Genomic DNA, 18,493 nt, shown 5'->3' with positions numbered 1-18,493 from the left:
AAGGGAAAAGGGGAGTGCTGCACTGAGGGGAGGGGTGGTGAGGAAGGAGTGCCTCCCTTGGGGGGTGGGAGAGGGGAGGTTGTTGAAAAAAAGAGGAACAATGAAGAGGGAGTGCCATGCTGTAGCAGGATAGGAAGGAGTGAGGAGGGAGAGAGGGCGTGCTGCACTGTGGGAGGAGCGGTGACTGGGGGCATTTCCCAGGAGGACCAGGGATGTGTGGGACATCCTGCGGTGTGGGGTGGGTGGGGGGGGTTGAGGAGCGAGCTGTGCAAGAGGGGTGGCCAGGAGTGAGAGAAGGTGACTCGATCATTTTCTCTCTCTCCACTCCCCCCAGATTGTGATTGCCACCCCCGGCCGCTTGATCGACGTGCTGGAGAATCGGTATCTGGTGCTGAGCCGCTGCACGTACGTGGTTCTGGACGAGGCTGACAGGATGATCGATATGGGATTCGAGCCCGACGTGCAGCGGATCTTGGAACACATGCCCGTCAGTAACCAGAAACCTGACACCGATGAGGCCGAGGACCCAGAGAAGATGATGGCCAACTTTGAGCTGGGCAAGCACAAGTACAGGCAGGTCAGTGTGGGGAAATGGCGAGGGGGAAGAGGAGGAGGAACTGGGCAAGCACAGGTGTAGGCCGGTCTGTTGGGGTAGGGTGGTGGCAGAGGAGGGGGGAGGGGGGAGGGAAGAAAAGGGGAGGTGGAGGGAGATATGAGGGTGGAGGAAGAGGGAGCAAGAAGCAGCGGCGGGGGTGAGGACCCTGAGAAGATGTTGGTCAGTTTCAAGCTGGGCAGACACGGACGGGTACACACAGTGGTGTGGGGGACTGTGGGGTGAGGGAGAGGGTGAACCCCAAGAAGGTGACGGCTAACTTGGTATCACCACAGAGGGGTCAGTGGAGGGAGGGTGTGAGGAGTGGGAGTGCAGAAGGGGAGGGGGCAACGGGACAAGGAAAAGAGGGGAGAAGCACGGACTGGTGGGCAGGGAGAAGAGGCAGGAGGGTCAGCGTGCCTGTGTCATTTGTCACCTCTCCCTGTCCCTGTCCCCCCACAGACAGTGATGTTCACCGCCACCATGCCCCCGTCAGTGGAGAGACTGGCTCGCAGTTACCTGCGCAGACCTGCCGTGGTTTACATCGGTTCTGCCGGCAAGCCCCACGAGAGGGTGGAGCAACGTGTCTACCTGATGTCAGAGGGCGAGAAGAGGTGATACTGGGCGTCGGGCACTGGGTCCAGAGGTGGGGGTGGAGCTAGCAGACTTGCGAGGAGCGTTCGGTGTCTCGGGCTTGGAGTTCAGGATGGTGGGGGGTGGGGTTGGGTTGGGGGCGGCCACACTGAAGCCTCCTGTATATTGAAAGGCTTGGAGAAAGTGTATACGGAGAGGAATAAACACAAGAGATTCTACAGATGCTGAAAATTCAAAGCAACACACGCAATGCTAGAGGAACTCGGCAGGTCAGGCAGCATCAATGGAGAGGAATTAACAGTTGATGTTTTGGACTGAGACCCTTCATCAGGACATGAACAGGATGTCTCCATCATTGCAGAAAGTTCAGGATCTGAGGGCACAGTCTCAGAATGAAGGGACGACTCATTGCAACTGGGATGAGGAGGAATTTCTTCAGCCACAGGGTGCTGAATTTATGGGCTTGATTGCCAAGGAGTGAGGTGCAGGCCACATCACTGGGTGTGTTGAAGACAGCGATGGATCAGTTCACGATTGGTGAGGGGAGAAGGGTTACAGGGAGACAACAGGAGAAAGGAGTTGAAAAAAATCAGCTTTCCCAGTCCTACATCAGCATGTCTGTACATGTCCTCCTCTATTGCCATGATGAGGCCAAAGTCCATTCCCCATTCTCATTCACCTCTCACCCCTTCTCTCCTCACCTGACTGATACCTCTGTCTGGTTCCCCTCCTCCTTCCCTTCGTCCCACAGTCCACTGTCCTCTCCTGTCAGATTCCTCCTCCTTCAGCCCTTCACCTCTTCCACCTATCACTTCCCAGTTTCTTCCTTCACTCCCCCTTCCCCACCCTCTCACCTGGTCTCACTTACCTTGTATTCCTCTCCCCTCCCCCCCACCTAATTCTGCATCCTGCTCCCCTTCCTTTCCACTCCTGACGAAGGGTCTCAGCCCAAAACGTAGGTTGTTTATTCCCCACCATAGATGCTGCCTGACCTGCTGAGGTCCTTCAGCATTTTGTGTGTGTTGCTCTGGATTTCCAGCATCTGCAGAATCTCTTGTGTTTCTGAAAGAAAAATCCAAAGGATAGAATGGGGCAGCAGATTCAATGGGCCAAATGGCCTGTTTGTTTCCACATTAATATGGTATGTTTTAAAATTCATTTGGACAGAGTGCAGAGAGGAGTTACCATATCTTGGGATGTAGATTTGAGGGAAAAGAATGCCCAGGTGGAGGGAGAGTTGTCTGGGAGCAGAGGAGGCTGAGGGGGTGGCGTTCAGTGGAGGGTCTGTAGAGGTAGAGTTGGGCTTGGAGAGAACAGGAAGAGCTGAATTCCCTCCGCAGAAACCAGTAAGCAGGGGTCAGGTTCAGTTTGTGGGGGTGTGGGATCCCTCGGGGAGTGCACAGGCAGGGAGACCCAGCAAAGATGTACAGCTTGTCGATCAGTGAGGGGGTGAAGGATTACGGGGAGAGGAAAAGAGAACAGGGTTGCGAAAAAAATCAGCTGGGATGGAATGGGGTAGAAACTCAATGGGCCGAATGGACTGGTATAATCACTGGGTGGGATTGAGGATGGGAGGGGTCTGTGAGGTGGGGAGATCAGGTAGGAGCTGGTGGTTGAGTGGTCTCTGTGCTCACAGGAAGAAGCTGCTGACCCTGCTGGAACAAGGTTTCGACCCACCCATCATCATTTTCGTCAACCAGAAGAAAGGCTGCGATGTGCTGGCCAAGTCCCTGGAGAAGATGGGGGTAAGGGAAACCTGCGCCCACACACTTCAACCCACCACTTCTGTCTACAGATGAGCTCCCTCCTCACTGACCCTACCATGGGGCTCCTGCCCCACTGCTGTTCTGCCCAATCATAATGCGCTCCAACCTCATATCTTCGCCCAACCTCACACTTTCCCTCACTACCAGCTCAGCACAGAATGCCCCCCGCATTTCCCACTTCCTGATCACCGTGGAGGGGCTGGTGGATGTGCAGATGCTCTTGGGAACAATATCTCTTCCCCCAGCTCAGAACCTGACCACCAGTCAGACTAATCCTGTTCACAAGCTCTCCCTTCCACCAACACCGGCTCCCAGAACCTTGTTTAACCTGTTGGGTCACTGCTGTATTGACGTGGGCAAATTCAGCTGCTTATCCACAGGAGGAGCTTCTCGACCCACAGTGTCCTTTCAGTGCACACCCTGTGAGTGACTGTTTTCAGATGTAAACTCAGTGTGGAGGGAGATTCACTCCGTGTCTGACTCCGGGAGTGTGTGATGGGACAGTGTGGAGGGAGATTCACTCTGTGTCTGACCCCGGGAGTGTGTGATAGGACGGTGTGGAGGGAGATTCACTCTGTGTCTGACCCTGGAAGTGTGTGATGGGACAGCGTGGAGGTAGAATCACTCTGTGTCTCATCCTGGGAGAGTGTGATGGAACAGTGTGGAGGGAGAATCACTCTGTGTCTGATCCCGGGAGTGTGTGATGGGTCAGTGTGCAAGGGAGATTCACTCTGTGTCTGATCCTGGGAGTGTGTGATGGGACAGTGTGGAGGGAGATTCACTCTGTGTCTGACCCTGGGAGTGTGTGATGGGACAGTGTGGAAGGAGATTCACTCTGTGTCTGACCCCGGGAGTGTGTGATGGGACAGTGTGGAGGGAGATTCACTCTGTGTCTGACCCTGGGAGTGTGTGATAGGACGGTGTGGAGGGAGATTCACTCTGTGTCTGACCCTTTTTTTTTATACAAAATTCTTTATTACAAATGTCGGTGCTATACAATATTTACAAACCCAGTGACTAACATATTTACTACACTACAAACAGACAATACATCTTAAACCAATATATTGCCATCCTCATCAATGATGGCATTTACACCCCGCGGAGCCCAACGGTCCCGGAACACCTCTACGGTCGCCGTGGACTGTGCGTATTCCTTTTCAATGTTCACCCGGGCACGAACATACCCCCTAAACATAGCCAGGCAGTCCGCCCGGGGAGAACCTCCTGCCACCCTTTTCCAGGAGCCACGGATAGCAATTTTCGCCAGCCCCAGGAGCAAGTTGACAAGGACATCCTCATCCCTCTGTGCCCCCCTCCTTACTGGATGACCATATATAAATAGGGTGGGACTGAAATGCAACCAGAAGGCGAGAAGCAGCCCACGCAAAAACGCGAAAAGGGGCTGCAGCCTCACACACTCCACGTACATGTGGTACACGGTCTCCTCCAGCCCGCAGAAGTGACACGCGGCTGGGAGATCCGTGTACAGACTAAAGAACTTATTGCAGGGCACCGCTTTATGCAGCACCCTCCAGCCGAGATCCCCAAGGTGCATGGGGAGGACTCCCTTGTAAAGGGACTTCCATTGGGGACCCCCCTCACCTCCAGGTGGAAAGACCGACCGCCATGGCGTGTCGGGACGGTGGACAAAGGCTAGGAAGTGGAGGGTGTGGAGCAGCAGCCCATAAAGGTATCTCCTGCCTGCATCCCTGAATGGGATTGTGGGTGTCGATGAAAGACGGCTCAAGTTGTGTGGATTCGTCTCTCGGGTAAGGCTGCGGGGCCTGGGCCCGACGAGCAGCTCAGCTTGAGTCGATCCACACACCTGAGCCGCACCGACATCCGCTGAGGCAGGGCAAGGGTCGGCCAGGACCCCGCCCTCTGCCAGAGGAGGGGATTCCCGGCCTGAGGCAACCATGTTCCAGACTCTCAGTAGGTCCTGATAGAAGCCGGGCAGCCTCTGCAAAGCAGCACGGCTGACGCCTGCCGGTGGTAGCTGCATATCTTCGTGAAGGCAGCAGCCCCTCCGGAGGAAGAAAGTCGCCAACACGTGCCACCTGGGAGGGCGCTCGGCGTACAGGAATCTCTGCAGAGTCCTGAGGCGCAGAGCCGCCAGTCGTGTGCGTACACACACCAGCGACTGTCCGCCCTCTCCTACTGGGAGACTCAGAACCGCTGCAGAGACCCAGTGTTTCCTGTTTCCCCAGAAGAAGTCCACCAGCTTCCTCTGCATTCTCGCAACAAAAGGGGCAGGGGGGGCCAAGGTGACCATCCGGTACCACAACATGGAGGCCACCAGCTGGTTTATGACCACCACCCTGCCTCGATAGGAAAGCACCCTGAGAAGGCCTGACCAGCGCCCTAGCCGGGCCATAACCTTTGTCTCCAGGTCCTGCCAGTTCGCCAGCCAGGTCTCCCCAGAAGGACTCAGGTAGACTCCCAGATAGAGAAGACGTCTGGTGCTCCACTCAAAAGCTCTCATCTCCTCCGGCAGGGAGTCCACCTGCCTCTGGCCTACTAAGAGTCCGGAACATTTCGCCCAGTTGATCCTGCCGGAGGATGCCGCCGAGAAAACATCTTGGCACTCGCGCATCCTCTGCAGGTCACAGGGGTCTGTCATCATGAGGAGTACGTCATCGGCGTAGGCCGAGAGGACGACCCTCATGTCCGGTTCGCGCAGAACCAGACCTGTCAGCCTTCGCCGAAGAAGGCCGAGGAATGGCTCGACACAGATCGCATACAGTTGACCGGACATGGGGCACCCTTGACGCACTCCTCTTCGGAAGTGGATAGGTCCTGTCAGTGATCCGTTGATCTTAACTAGGCACTCTGCGGCAGAGTACAGGAGCCGAACTCGGGCCACAAAGTGTGGTCCGAGCCCAAAAGCCTGCAGGGTGCCCAGCAGGAAACTGTGGTCCACCCGGTCAAACGCCTTCTCCTGGTCAAGAGAAAGAAACGCTGCCGGGGTCCCAGTCTCCTGGAGCAGGTGGATCAGGTCCCGTACTAGGTGGACATTGTCCTGGATGGAGCGGCCCGGGACCGTGTAAGATTGGTCAGGATGGACCACCTGTCCAATTACTGAACCCAGACGGTTGGCCATTGCCCGGGCGAAGATCTTGTAGTCCGCGCACAAGAGGGAGACCGGCCGCCAGTTCTTTAGCAGGCGGAGGTCTCCCTTCTTGGGCAGTAGGACCACAACAGCTCTTCGCCATGAGAGGGGCATTTCTCCGGTGGCTAGGCTCTCCCCTAGGACAAGGCTGTAATCATCCCCCAGGACATCCCAAAAAGCCTGATAAAACTCAACACTCAGTCCATCCAAACCAGGGGACTTGCCCCTCCGGAGTTGCCGAAGGGCAGTGGACAGCTCCTCCCGAGTCAGGGGGGCATCCAGACGCACTGCATCCTCTGGACTGACCTTAGGCAAATCCTTCCAGACCTCATTGCACGCCTCCGCATTTGACGGATCAGGCGAGAATAAGGACCGATAGAATGAACGGACCTCGTTGTTAATTCCATCAGGGTCCGTGATGGAGGAGCCATCGGCAGCCAGCAATTCCACTAGCTGCTTTTGAACTCCCCGCCACCTCTCCAACGAGTAGAAGAAGGGTGAGCCACGGTCCAAATCCTGCAGCATTTGGATCCGTGACCTCACGTACGCACCTCGGGACTGCTGAAGCTGCAAGTCCCTTAGTGCGTCCTTCTTCTCCTGGTATTCCTGCCACAGCTGCTGGTCTCCAGTGGTCGGACCGAGGCGGGACTCCAGGTCAAGCAACGCTCTCTCAAGCCGCTCAATCTCAGAGCCCCGCCCTTTGGTCGACCCCCTAGTGTACTCCCGACATAAAAACCGGATGTGGGCTTTGCCCACATCCCACCATAGCCGTAGGGAGCAGAACTCTCTCCGCCTCTCCTTCCAGGAGACCCAGAACGCTCGGAACGAATCCCGGAAACGGCTGTCCTCCAGCAGCCGGTTGTTAAAATGCCAATACCCGGATCCCACCCGAGGGTGTAGTGGAATAAATTCCATCCACACAAGGTGATGATCCGAGCACGACACTGGCCGCATGGAGGACGCCGACACGCGGGAGGCGTAGGCCCGAGAGATGTAAATGCGGTCTATCCTGGAACCTCCTTCTCTAGACCTTCTCGAGAAGGCGCTAGAGTTGGGGTGAAAATTCCGCCAGCTGTCCACCAAGTCAAAGGAGCCGACTAGCTCCTTTAACTTTTTTGCCGATGCTGGGTCGCGTTGGAGGCCCGAACGGTCCTCCGCCTCGAGGGTACAATTGAAATCTCCCCCGAGGATTACGCAGTCCCCAGGATCGATGGAGCTCAGCAGGGTGGACAGCTGACAGAATAGGCGCGTCTGCATCACACCGCGCCTGGGAGCGTACACATTGATAAAATGCAATGGTACGCCATCCAGGCGCACAACCAGGTGGAGCAGACGGCCGGGCACAACGTCTTGGACTCTTTCAATTACTGGCTGGAAGGTCGGGGCCAACAGGATCGCCACCCCGCTAGAAATGGAGCTGAGGTGGCTCATGTAGACCCCGCCCTGCCACTCCAGGAGCCAAGCAGACTCGTCCCCAGGGATGGTATGGGTTTCCTGCAGGAAACTCACCGTATACTGCCCATCCCTGAGGACTGAGAGATTGTTATGCCTGCGAAGAGGACCCCTGCTGCCGTTTACATTGAGACTAGCTATGGTAAGCTTCATGGCGGGAACACACTAGGTCTCAGCAGCTGCGCCCATTTCGGTGAGAGCGGAGGCGCCTTCCACCACACTGTCCGGAAAGAAAGCAAGGATACCTTTTGCTTTCCGGGCTCGAGCGGTACCAGCAACACCCTGTGACCCACCATCCCCCGTAGGAGCGAGGCTGCTTCTCCCTCTGATGTCCCTTACTAGGTCATCCAGGAAAGATTTTAGTTGCCGTCTGTCGTTCCCCACCACCGCATTCCTCTTTCCCTTTCCCTTTCGTCTGAGGATGACTCGCAGGGACCTCACCAGCCTCGGCATGCTGGGCCAGCGAAGCGAGGCTAGCTGAGGCCGGTGCTTGGCTCCCTCAGAGGTGAGAATGAAATGCTTAATTTCCTCTACAGGTATCAATGGGGATTTCTCAGGAGGGGTGAGGATATCCATTGTTTCACTATCGAAAGAGTCCCCCTCCAACCCGTCACTGCAGACAGAATCCCCATCGGCCTCCCCGCATGTTCCAATAGATGGCTGCGCCTGCGACCCACACCGCGCAGCGGGCACCTCGCTCTTACCTGCCTTCTCCACCGTCGCATCAGCCTCATCCACATTTGCGAGAGTGGAGAGACAATCCCCAGGGACTCCCTGCAAGTCATTTATTGCTGGGGTCGATGTGCACAGAATATCGTCCTCCCTAGGGGGCAGGCATAGAGGGGAACCCGGCACCTTTGGTCCAAGGGATTCATAAGCCGCCTGGTGCTGAGAAAGAGAGAGCTTTGCCTTGTCTCCTATTACACTATTCGGTACACTGGCCTCCAGAGAGGCGCTGACTTGTAGGTCCTGGGTGGAGGCCTCCAGGGCTGCCTCATTTGTGCAAACAGGCCTATCACAAGCCTTTTGCACAACCACACCATCTACCCCAGGACTGGTGGCTACATCTGAGGACTCAGGTTTAGAACCAACCCCTACCCGGATTCCCACCCCTTCCTGGGACTCCCCCGCATCTACATCCCCTGCCCTCTTGCGGGAACGTTCACTTCTCCTCTTCACGCTGGAGGAGCACACAGGTGCAGGCTTCACCGATGGGGCGGCGCCTTCTGTTTCCATCGCCCCGTCTGCTTGCGCACCTCCCCGAGCCCCACGCTCCACTTCAGACGAAATGGGTGTGAGCTCTGCGGCCTCAAAGGCCCGCTTCTTACTATGTTTAGATTTCCCCTTTGCCTTCTTACTCCGCACAGACTCCACCCCGTCCCCCACCTGAACTACAGGGAGAGGAGCAGGGACCGACCCAACCGTAGAAGTAGGGACAGGGGTAGGGGTAGGGGCAGGGTGAGGGGCTGGGGCAGGATCACGGGCGGGGGCAGGGTCAGATGCAGGTGCAGGCGCACGCGCAGGAGTAGGATCAGGGGCATAGGTAGCTGCGGCACTGGTGCCCGAAGTGGGCTCCCTCGAGTTCCGGGCGGCAGGACAGTCCCTCCGAAAGTGCCCCACCTCCCTGCACGCATGGCACCGTGGGCGCTCGGAGCTCCAGTACACCTGATAATCTACTCCCTCGTGCCGGACAGTAAAGCGGCCCTCAACATCGTCCTCCCTTTCCAGCTGCATGAAAACCTGACGCCGGAAAGAGATTACGGTGCGGAGGGTGCGTCTCTTAAATTTGTGTCGGATGGCAGTGATCTCCGACCTTACTTGCCCTAAACGGGCCAGTGGGGGAAGCAAGTCCTCATTTGGAATGAAAGGCTTAACATGCCCAAGCACGATACGTTGCGTGGGGGCCGTCACCAGCTCCATAGGTAAAAAGATGGTGTCCACCGTGACTCCCCTGCTTAGGGCCCGGTGCACTAGCTCTTCATTCACCAGATAGAACACCGCCTTTCCGAACTCCTTCTCGGTGGCCAGAATACCACCTTTCCCCACAAGGTCCTCCATTGCCTCCGTACACTTTTCTAGTGTCATTCCAGGGCGCAAAATACATTGCACCCCACGTTCCACCTTCACCGACCGAAACAGGGCGTTGTCCGAGGCCGGGGAGGCAGCCGCCCTTGCGTAACTCCCCGAAGGCCCGCGACTCCCTGGAGACCGGTCCGGCATGCTGGCGCTCTTTCCAGTCCGAGAATTTTGCGGCGGTGCCAGTTAGAAGTCCTGGAGCGAGTCGAATAACTGGCCGGGAAAGTTTGCAGTCGACAGTTCCTCGCTGGCTCGGCGCCAGGAAAGGCTCCGTCGGACTTGCAGAGACCCAGGCCGGGAGAGGCCGAAACGTCCTTCCAGATGCTCCGGCACCGGCACCGACACCGGACGAAAAATCAGGAAAACAATGGAGGAGGAACGTTGCCCCGATGTCAATGGGGGGAAAACGACGGCGTTTGCCTCCGGTTTTGGAGCGAACCGGCTTACTGGCGAGTTGCCAGCGGCCGCAGCTGGGAGCTACGCAGTAAGCAGCCGCCAACAAACCCAGTCCAAACCGGCAGCAAAAACTCCACACCGAGCTTCCACGCCAACGCCGTCACTCACTCAGTTGTCCAAGAGACTTTTAGAGCCACCTCCAAAGTATTCCACGAACTTTATCCAGTAGTTTTCCTTCGATTTCTCCCAGCTCAGTCAGCACAGCTCCTCTCTGTGTCTGACCCCGGGAGTGTGTGATGGGACAGTGTGGAAGGAGATTCACTCTGTGTCTGACCCCGGGAGTGTGTGCTGGGACAGTGTGGAGGGAGATTCACTCTGTGTCTGACCCTGGGAGTGTGTGATAGGACGGTGTGGAGGGAGATTCACTCTGTGTCTGACCCTGGGAGTGTGTGATGGGATATTGTGGAGGGAGATTCACTCTGTGTCTGACCCTGGGTGTGTGTGATGGGACAGTGTGGAGGGAGATTCACTCTGTGTCTGACCCCAGGTGTGTGTGATGGGATGGTGTGGAGGGAGATTCACTCTGTATCTGACCCCGGGCGTGTGTGATGGGACAGTGTGGAGGGAGATTCACTCTGTGTCTGACCCAGGAGTGTGTGATGGGACGGTGTGGAGGGAGATTCACTCTGTGTCTGACCCCGGGAGTGTGTGATGGGATGGTGTGGAGGGAGATTCACTCTGTGTCTGACTCTGGCAGTGTGTGATGGGACGGTGTGGAGGGAGATTCACTCTGTGTCTGACCCCGGGAGTGTGTGATGGGTCAGTGTGTAAGGGAGATTCACTCTGTGTCTGATCCTGGGAGTGTCTGATGGGACAGTGTGGAGGGAGATTGACTCTGTGTCTGACCCTGGGAGTGTGTGATGGGACAGTGTGGAGGGAGATTCACTCTGTGTCTGACCCTGGGAGTGTGTGATGTGACGATGCGGAGGGAGATTCACTCTGTGTCTGACCTCGGGAGTGTGTGATGGGTCAGTGTGCAATGGAGATTCACTCTGTGTCTGATCCTGGGAGTGTGTGATGGGACAGTATGGAGGGAGATTCACTCTGTGTCTGATCCTGGGAGTGTGTGATGGGACAGTGTGGAAGGAGATTTACTCTGTGTCTGACCCTGGCAGTGTGTGATAGGACGGTGCGGAGGGAGATTCACTATGTGTCTGACCCTGGGAGTGTATGATGCGATATTGTGGAGGGAGATTCATTCTGTGTCTGACCCCGGGTGTGTGTGATGGGACAGTGTGGATGGAGATTCACTCTGTGTCTGACCCTGGGAGTGTGTGATAGGACGGTGTGGAGGGAGATTCACTCTGTGTCTGACCCTGGGAGTGTGTGATGGGATATAGTGGAGGGAGATTCACTCTGTGTCTGACCCAGGAGTGTGTGATGGGACGGTGTGGAGGGAGATTCACTCTGTGTCTGACCCCGGGAGTGTGTGATGGGATGGTGTGGAGGGAGATTCACTCTGTGTCTGACTCTGGCAGTGTGTGATGGGACGGTGTGGAGGGAGATTCACTCTGTGTCTGATCCCGGGAGTGTGTGATGGGTCAGTGTGTAAGGGAGATTCACTCTGTGTCTGATCCTGGGAGTGTGTGATGGGACAGTGTGGAGGGAGATTCACTCTGTGTCTGACCCTGGGAGTGTGTGATGTGACGGTGCGGAGGGAGATTCACTCTGTGTCTGACCTCGGGAGTGTGTGATGGGTCAGTGTGCAATGGAGATTCACTCTGTGTCTGATCCTGGGAGTGTGTGATGGGACAGTATGGAGGGAGATTCACTCTGTGTCTGATCCTGGGAGTGTGTGATGGGACAGTGTGGAAGGAGATTTACTCTGTGTCTGACCCTGGCAGTGTGTGATAGGACGGTGTGGAGGGAGATTCACTATGTGTCTGACCCTGGGAGTGCATGATGGGATATTGTGGAGGGAGATTCATTCTGTGTCTGACCCTGGGTGTGTGTGATGGGACAGTGTGGAAGGAGATTCACTCTGTGTCTGACCCCGGGAGTGTGTGATAGGACGGTGTGGAGGGAGATTCACTCTGTGTCTGACCCTGGGAGTGTGTGATGGGATATTGTGGAGGGAGATTCACTCTGTGTCTGACCCTGGGTGTGTGTGATGGGACAGTGTGGAGGGAGATTCACTCTGTGTCTGACCCCGGGAGTGTGTGATGGGACAGTGTGGAGGGAGATTCACTCTGTGTCTGACCCTGGGAGTGTGTGATAGGACGGTGTGGAGGGAGATTCACTCTGTGTCTGACCCTGGGAGTGTGTGATAGGACGGTGTGATAGGACGGTGTGGAGGGAGATTCACTCTGTGTCTGACCCTGGGAGTGTGTGATGGGACAGTGTGGAGGGAGATTCACTCTGTTTCTGACCCTGGGAGTGTGTGATGGGACAGTGTGGAGGGAGATTCACTCTGTGTCTGACCCATGCCTGTCCTGTTTGAAGTCTCACTGCTCTCGTTCTCTCCTCTGCGCAGTACAACGCCTGCACTCTGCATGGTGGGAAGGGACAGGAGCAGAGAGAGTTTGCTCTGTCGAATCTGAAGGCTGGCGCCAAGGACATCCTGGTAGCCACTGACGTGGCCGGCCGTGGTATTGACATTCATGATGTGTCAATGGTACTCAACTACGACATGGCAAAGAACATTGAAGGTATGGGTTCATTCGGATTCGGAAATCAGAGGTTCAGAGAGTCTTGGTCTGAGTTCAGGAATTTCTTAAGGTTGACACAGTAGTCAAGAAGGCAAATGCAATGTTAGCATTAATCTTGAGAGGACTAGAATATAAAAGCAGGGATGTAATGCTGACACGTTTTACGACATTGTTCAGGGGTAGTGTGAACAGCTTATGTCCCACATCTAAGGAAGGATGTGCTTTCTCTGGAGCACAATCCCAGAAATGAAAGGCTTAATGAACAAAGAGGATTTGATGTGTCTGGAACTGTGCTTGATGGAGTTCAGAAGTATGAGGGAAGAGGGGGATCTCATTGAAACCTCCCGGATACTGAAAGGCCTGGAGAGAGTGGACATTAGAGAGGACGTCCCCATCAGTGGGAGAATCCAGGATCTGAGGGCACAGGTTGAGAGTGAAGGGACGTCCCTTTGGAACTGAGATGAAGAGGAATTTCTTCAGCCTGAGAGTTTGTTGCAACGGGGTGGTGGTGGCCAAGCCATTGGGCGTGATGAAGGCAGAGGTTGGTGGATTGTTGATCGGTGAAGGGGTTAAGGATTACCCGGGGAGAAGCTGGGAGTATGCGGTGAGAAAATTAAAATCAGCTGTAATTGAATGGGGTATCAGACTCTGTGGGCCAAATGGAGTAGCTTGCTCTTTTCACACAGAGGAGCTGGTAACTGGGGTGAGAGGAGGTGGTAGAGGTGGGGACAGCAACCTGGGGTGCTGCATTTCAGCAGGGGTTTGGGTGGTGCCGAAAAGTGAGAGGTACATGACACACCATGGAGAGCATTCTGAGTGTGGAGGCTTCAAAGGACAGGGGCACAACCTTCCTTACCATCTGGGATATGCCCTCTTCTCATCAGGGAGGATGTGCAGGAGATTGAAGAGACCAATACAATGTTTTAGTAACAGTTTCTTCCCGTCTGCCATCTTATTTCTGAATAGTTCATGGACTCTACCTCACTATTAAATTCTTCTACTGCCACAGAACGACAAATTTTATGGCTGATTTGGATTCGGGTTGTCTCTCTTCCCCCAACCTCCCCACAGATTACATCCATCGTATCGGGCGGACGGGCAGAGCTGGGAAGAGCGGAGTTGCCATCACTTTCCTGACCAAGGAGGACTCCTCCGTCTTCTACGACTTGAAGCAGGCCATCTTGGAGAGCCCCGTCTCCTCCTGCCCCCCCGAGCTGTCCAACCATCCCGATGCCCAGCACAAGCCGGGCACCATCCTCACCAAGAAAAGGAGAGAGGAGACCATCTTCGCCTAGGCATCCTTCCTCCCGCTGAGACTCATCCCCATGGGCAGGTGGAGAGGGTGAGAGAGAAGGGGGAGGGTCAGATATTTTTCCTGTATTTAATATTTACCCTCACCCCATCAGAGAGGGGAGGAAATTTTGCTGCATTTAGTATTCAGTCTTCCATTCCTCCGTCCTTGTGAATCGCTTCCCCACCCTCTTCATTGTTCCCTCCCTTCCCCACCACACTCCCTCTGTTCTTCCCACATCTTCCTCTCCACCTCCATTCCCCTCAGCACCCCCCCCCAGCCTCCAGATGAGTGTAGATGATGCATGTCACTGTTTCTGCCCCCATCAAACCACCGCCCCCCCCCATCCTGACTTGTTCAGCAACCCCTTCCTTGTTGGGGTTGGGTCCAGTCAGGAGTTGGTCCGGGGTTTGGTGTGGGTGGGTGGAGGGTAGGTTAGGTCCAGGAGTGAGGTTGTGGGCTCCAAACACTTGCTGTTGTCCTCACAGAACTGGGTCGAGGGGGTGGTGAGGGAGACCCATGGGATGGTCAGTGACCTAACACCCCCACCCAGTTCTGAGTGTCTGCTCCTGGTCTTGTACATTCCACAGGGAGATGTGTTCCCAAGTCCTCTCCCTCCACCTCTCATTGCCCCTCATCTCCCTTCTTCCCTCACTTCCTCCCTTCCCTCATTCCCCCCTCCCACTCTCCCCTTGCCCTCTCTTCCTTTTTCCCTTTGGCCCAGGCTCCACTGTTAGATCGGAGTATATAAATGTATATGTTTAAATCCTTTCTATGGCTGAATAAAGGGAGACTATTGTTTTACATTTCAGCAAGTCTCCTGTGTTCATCTGTTTTGATGAGTGTTTCAAGTGTGTGTCTGTGTGTCTGGTGTGCGTGTGTAACCTGGCCTCTGTGTGTGTGTGTGTGTGTCCAGTCTGCATGTGCAACCTGCCTTTTTTGTGTGTGTATGTGAGCATGTGTGTGTCTCTGTATGACGATGTGTCATCTGTCTGTGTGTGTGTGTGTGTCCCATCGTTGTGTGTTTGCTCCTCTCCGCCCCCCCCCCCACAACTTCTCCACCCACCCTCCGACAGATGGTGAGGAGTGGACGGGCGTCCAAGAAAAGGTGCAGAGGGAGCGCTGTCCAGGGGGAGGGACGGCACTGTGGGGTGGGCAGCGAGGCGGATGGCCAGATGGGTGGTGAAGCGTGGTGTTTGTGATGGTTGTCGGGAAGGTGCTGACGCTTCAGCCAGTGGCCAGGAGAGGGCGGTCTTGGCCCGTACCCAGCCTCGCAGTAGGAAACAAGCCCTTTGGCCCAACTGGCCCCTGCCAACTGAGACTCCCATCTAAGCCAGTCCCATATCCCTCTAAACCTTTCCTGTCCATGTACCTGTCTAAGTGTCCTTTAAATGCTGTTAATGTACCTGCCTCAACCACTTACTCTGACAGCTCATTACAGATACAGATCACCCTCTGGCTGAAAAAGTTGCCCCTCGGTGTCCTATTAAATCTCTCCCCTCTCACCTTCAATTTGCACCCTCTAGTACTTGATTTCCTCAGCCAACCCTGGGGGAAAAAGACTGTGTGTATCCACCCGATATCTACGTACCTCGTGATTTTATAAGCCTCTATAAGGTAACCCCTAATTCTCCTACACTCCAATGAATAAAGTCCCAACCTGCTCAACCTCTCTCCATAGCTCAGTCCTTCTAGTCTTAGCAACCTCCTCATTAATCTCTTCTGAACTCTTTCCAGGCTAATGACATCTTTCTTTTAGCAGGGTGACTTCTACTGAACTTAAGAAGTGAGGACCAATATCCTCACAACTGTAACATAACATCCCAACATTTGTACTCCGTGCCTGGACTGATGAAGGCTCACGCGCAAATGCCTTTTTCACCACCTGTCCACCAAGATCCCTCTGTCATTCCCACCTTTAACTTCAAGTCAAGCAGCCTCCTCTTCACCTCCCTCAGAGGGACAGGATATGCTGGGACCCCCATCTCCTTACTCCCCTCCCCCCCCACACCAAGGTTGGTGCCCCATGTCTGAACATCAAAATGGATTGTGGTGTTGGCCCTTGCAGGGGGGGTGGTGATGAGTGGTGGTGAGGGGGTAGTTGTGCACCACTGGAGGGGTAGAGGGCAGAATATCTGGTCATTAATAGTTATCTCTTGCTATACACAAGCTGCCCCCTGCTCTTTCCCATATCACAGCTCTAGTTGGTGTTAACTGGATGTCAGCTGGCAGGGGTAGTGGGTGTGACTGGGGTTGTAGGATTGGGAACATGAAGAATGAGGGAAATGAAGTTGTAGCTCTGTTTGTGGCTGTCTGTTAGTTCATGAGTACTTGCATGGGTCTGTTGGTGCGTATAGTTTGTGTGTGCATCCAGTTTGCATAAGTTTGTATCTGTGGTGCGTGCACCTGTGTAGGTAAAAGTCTGTGTGTGTGACTGTGTGTTTGGTAATGAGAGTGACTACATCTGTGTATCTTATTGTACCTGTGTGTGTTGGAGTTTTGGGGGCTATTGCATTGATCTAGCATCCCATCCTGGAGCTACAACAGGAGCAAGCCCTTTGGGGAGACTGGTCAGAGTCTGTCCACAACGAGGGGAAGGGGCAAATCCTGGTTCAGCCCCAACAGTGAACGAGCCCCGGTTGCTGAGTTGTTGCTAAGCTGATCGAGCCGCAGGAGTTACCATCGAGTTACCTGTTTTGCCTGTGGGTACAATGGCCAGCAGTGGCCATGGGAAAACCACTCCAGCAAAATTGAGCTTTCCCTCAACTTAAAGCAAAAAGAAGACACCACTTCTGGGACCAGACTGTTTGAAAGAAAGGTTTTACCAATGGTGTCCTTTGTTCATGTTTCTGACTTTTTTAAAATGTGAGAATTTGCATTTACAGTTCTCCAGAATGATCCTGGGAATTAAGGGGTTACCGTCTGAGGAGTGGTTGATGGCTCTAGCCTGTACTCTGTACAGTTTAGAAGAATGGGGGGAGGATATCGTTGAAACCTATCAAATATTGAAAGACCTAGATAGAGTGGACATGGAAAGGATGGGGTCCAGAGGGCACAGCCTCAGAATACAAGGACAGAGATAAGGAGGAATTTCTTTAGCCAGGGTGGGGAATTTGTAGAATTTGTTACCGCAGACGGTAGTGGTGGCCAAGTCATTAAGTATATTTAAAGTAGAGGTTGATAGATACTTAATTAGTAAAGGGCGTCAAAGGTTACAGGGAGAAGGCAGGAAAATGGGGTCGAGAGAGAAAATTAGCCATTATTGAATAGTGGCAAAGACTTGATGGGCCGAATGGCCTAATTCTGCTATGTATAACGGTGTTACTTTGTACAGCATTTTGAATCTCCCTCACACACAAACATGCATACACGTTCACAGGCACATTCTCTCTGGTGTGAATTGCAGGCGCGCACACAATCTGATCCCCCGTTCCACACATGCGTTTGATTCCCAAACAGCACACTCACAGATAACGCACCTTCACACAAAAAAAGCACACCTAATTCACCTTTGCACGCAAACCGAGACATCTGATCAACCTGATGTGCTCTCGCTCTATCTCATTCGCACTCTTGTGTTCTCTCTGGTTCTCAAACTCCCACACCTGATTCTCTTTGGCACACGCAGATGCCGCCGGATTTCCTGTAACCATTTTTAATCCTGCCGTTTCAAAATGCACATTATGAATCCCCGCTCCCTCGCCTTCTCCGTTACTGGAGGTGGGGGTGCGCCATGACTGGGGCCTGTCGCTTTAAGTATGAATTAGGACCAGGAGCCTGTTTAATTTTCCAGAGATTATTACAGATCCGGGGTAAAGGGCGTTTTATTTTCCAGGGAGGGGATGGAGAACGAGAGTGCTGGGGGAAAGTACGAGGAGCCGCTGTAGAAAGAACAGCGGAGAAGCCGGGGAGTGGGGGCGCGGTGGGGGGAGGGAGAGGGGAGGGAAGGAAGTAACGAGAGGGGAGGGAGGTAAGTCGGAGGCAGCCCTCCTTGCCACTCTGCTCGCAGGATCGGAGACGGCGTCTCAGGTGAGTGAATGACCACAGCGCAGTCCGGGTCTCTTCCCCTGTTCCGTGGCGACGCCAGATACATAGGGTCGGTTTATTGGACGGAGGATGGGGTTTCACCCCACTCTCCAAATAAATGCACAAATTCCCGAAATAGCAGGCAGCCCCCGCTCCCCGAGATGGAGAAGAAGGTTATCACTGAGACGGGGAGGGTTGTAGATACCGGAGGGTTCATACATACAGAGAGGGGTGTAGGGGAGGATGGGGGCTCACAGAGACTGAGAGGGATTACAGGAGATCTCATCCCTCAGGCTCACTCTCTCCACACCAACCCCATCTCCAGGGCACGCTCAGTGACCAAGCTTCTCAGGGGAAGAGTTTCAAAGTTTCAACCCCCCCCCCCCCTCATCTCAGGGTGAGGGAGAAATGTCTTGCCATCCCTGTCTCTTTATTATGAGAGCCGACTCCACAGCCCAGGAGAAATGCCCTCACTGTTCC

The 18,493-nt window shown here is 54.6% G+C and overlaps 2 protein-coding genes across 2 annotated transcripts in view; both read left to right on the top strand.

Annotated features, from left to right (window-relative positions):
* Window positions 1–14,798, top strand: part of ddx23 (DEAD (Asp-Glu-Ala-Asp) box polypeptide 23) — a 15,844-nt gene extending 1,046 nt beyond the window's left edge. Inside the window, exons 4-8 of the mRNA XM_063039986.1 lie at window positions 335–577; window positions 1,055–1,206; window positions 2,823–2,931; window positions 12,522–12,696; window positions 13,768–14,798. Of these exons, the coding sequence (XP_062896056.1) occupies window positions 335–577; window positions 1,055–1,206; window positions 2,823–2,931; window positions 12,522–12,696; window positions 13,768–13,991 (903 nt within the window). The 3' untranslated portion in view covers window positions 13,992–14,798. The remainder of the gene's footprint in view (window positions 1–334; window positions 578–1,054; window positions 1,207–2,822; window positions 2,932–12,521; window positions 12,697–13,767) is intronic.
* Window positions 14,799–17,720: 2,922 nt separating this feature from the next.
* The window catches only part of LOC134342046 (adenylate cyclase type 5-like), a gene marked incomplete at its 3' end in the record, with an annotated part of 80,288 nt that continues 79,515 nt past the window's right edge, over window positions 17,721–18,493 (top strand). Inside the window, exon 1 of the mRNA XM_063039985.1 lies at window positions 17,721–17,743. Coding sequence (XP_062896055.1) covers window positions 17,721–17,743 — 23 coding nt within the window. The remainder of the gene's footprint in view (window positions 17,744–18,493) is intronic.

Source organism: Mobula hypostoma, unplaced genomic scaffold, assembly GCF_963921235.1.
Source record: "Mobula hypostoma unplaced genomic scaffold, sMobHyp1.1 scaffold_191, whole genome shotgun sequence".
Taxonomy (NCBI): domain Eukaryota; kingdom Metazoa; phylum Chordata; class Chondrichthyes; order Myliobatiformes; family Myliobatidae; genus Mobula; species Mobula hypostoma.
Note: the sequence above shows the minus strand (reverse complement) of the source record. Positions and strands in the feature narration are given on the sequence as shown.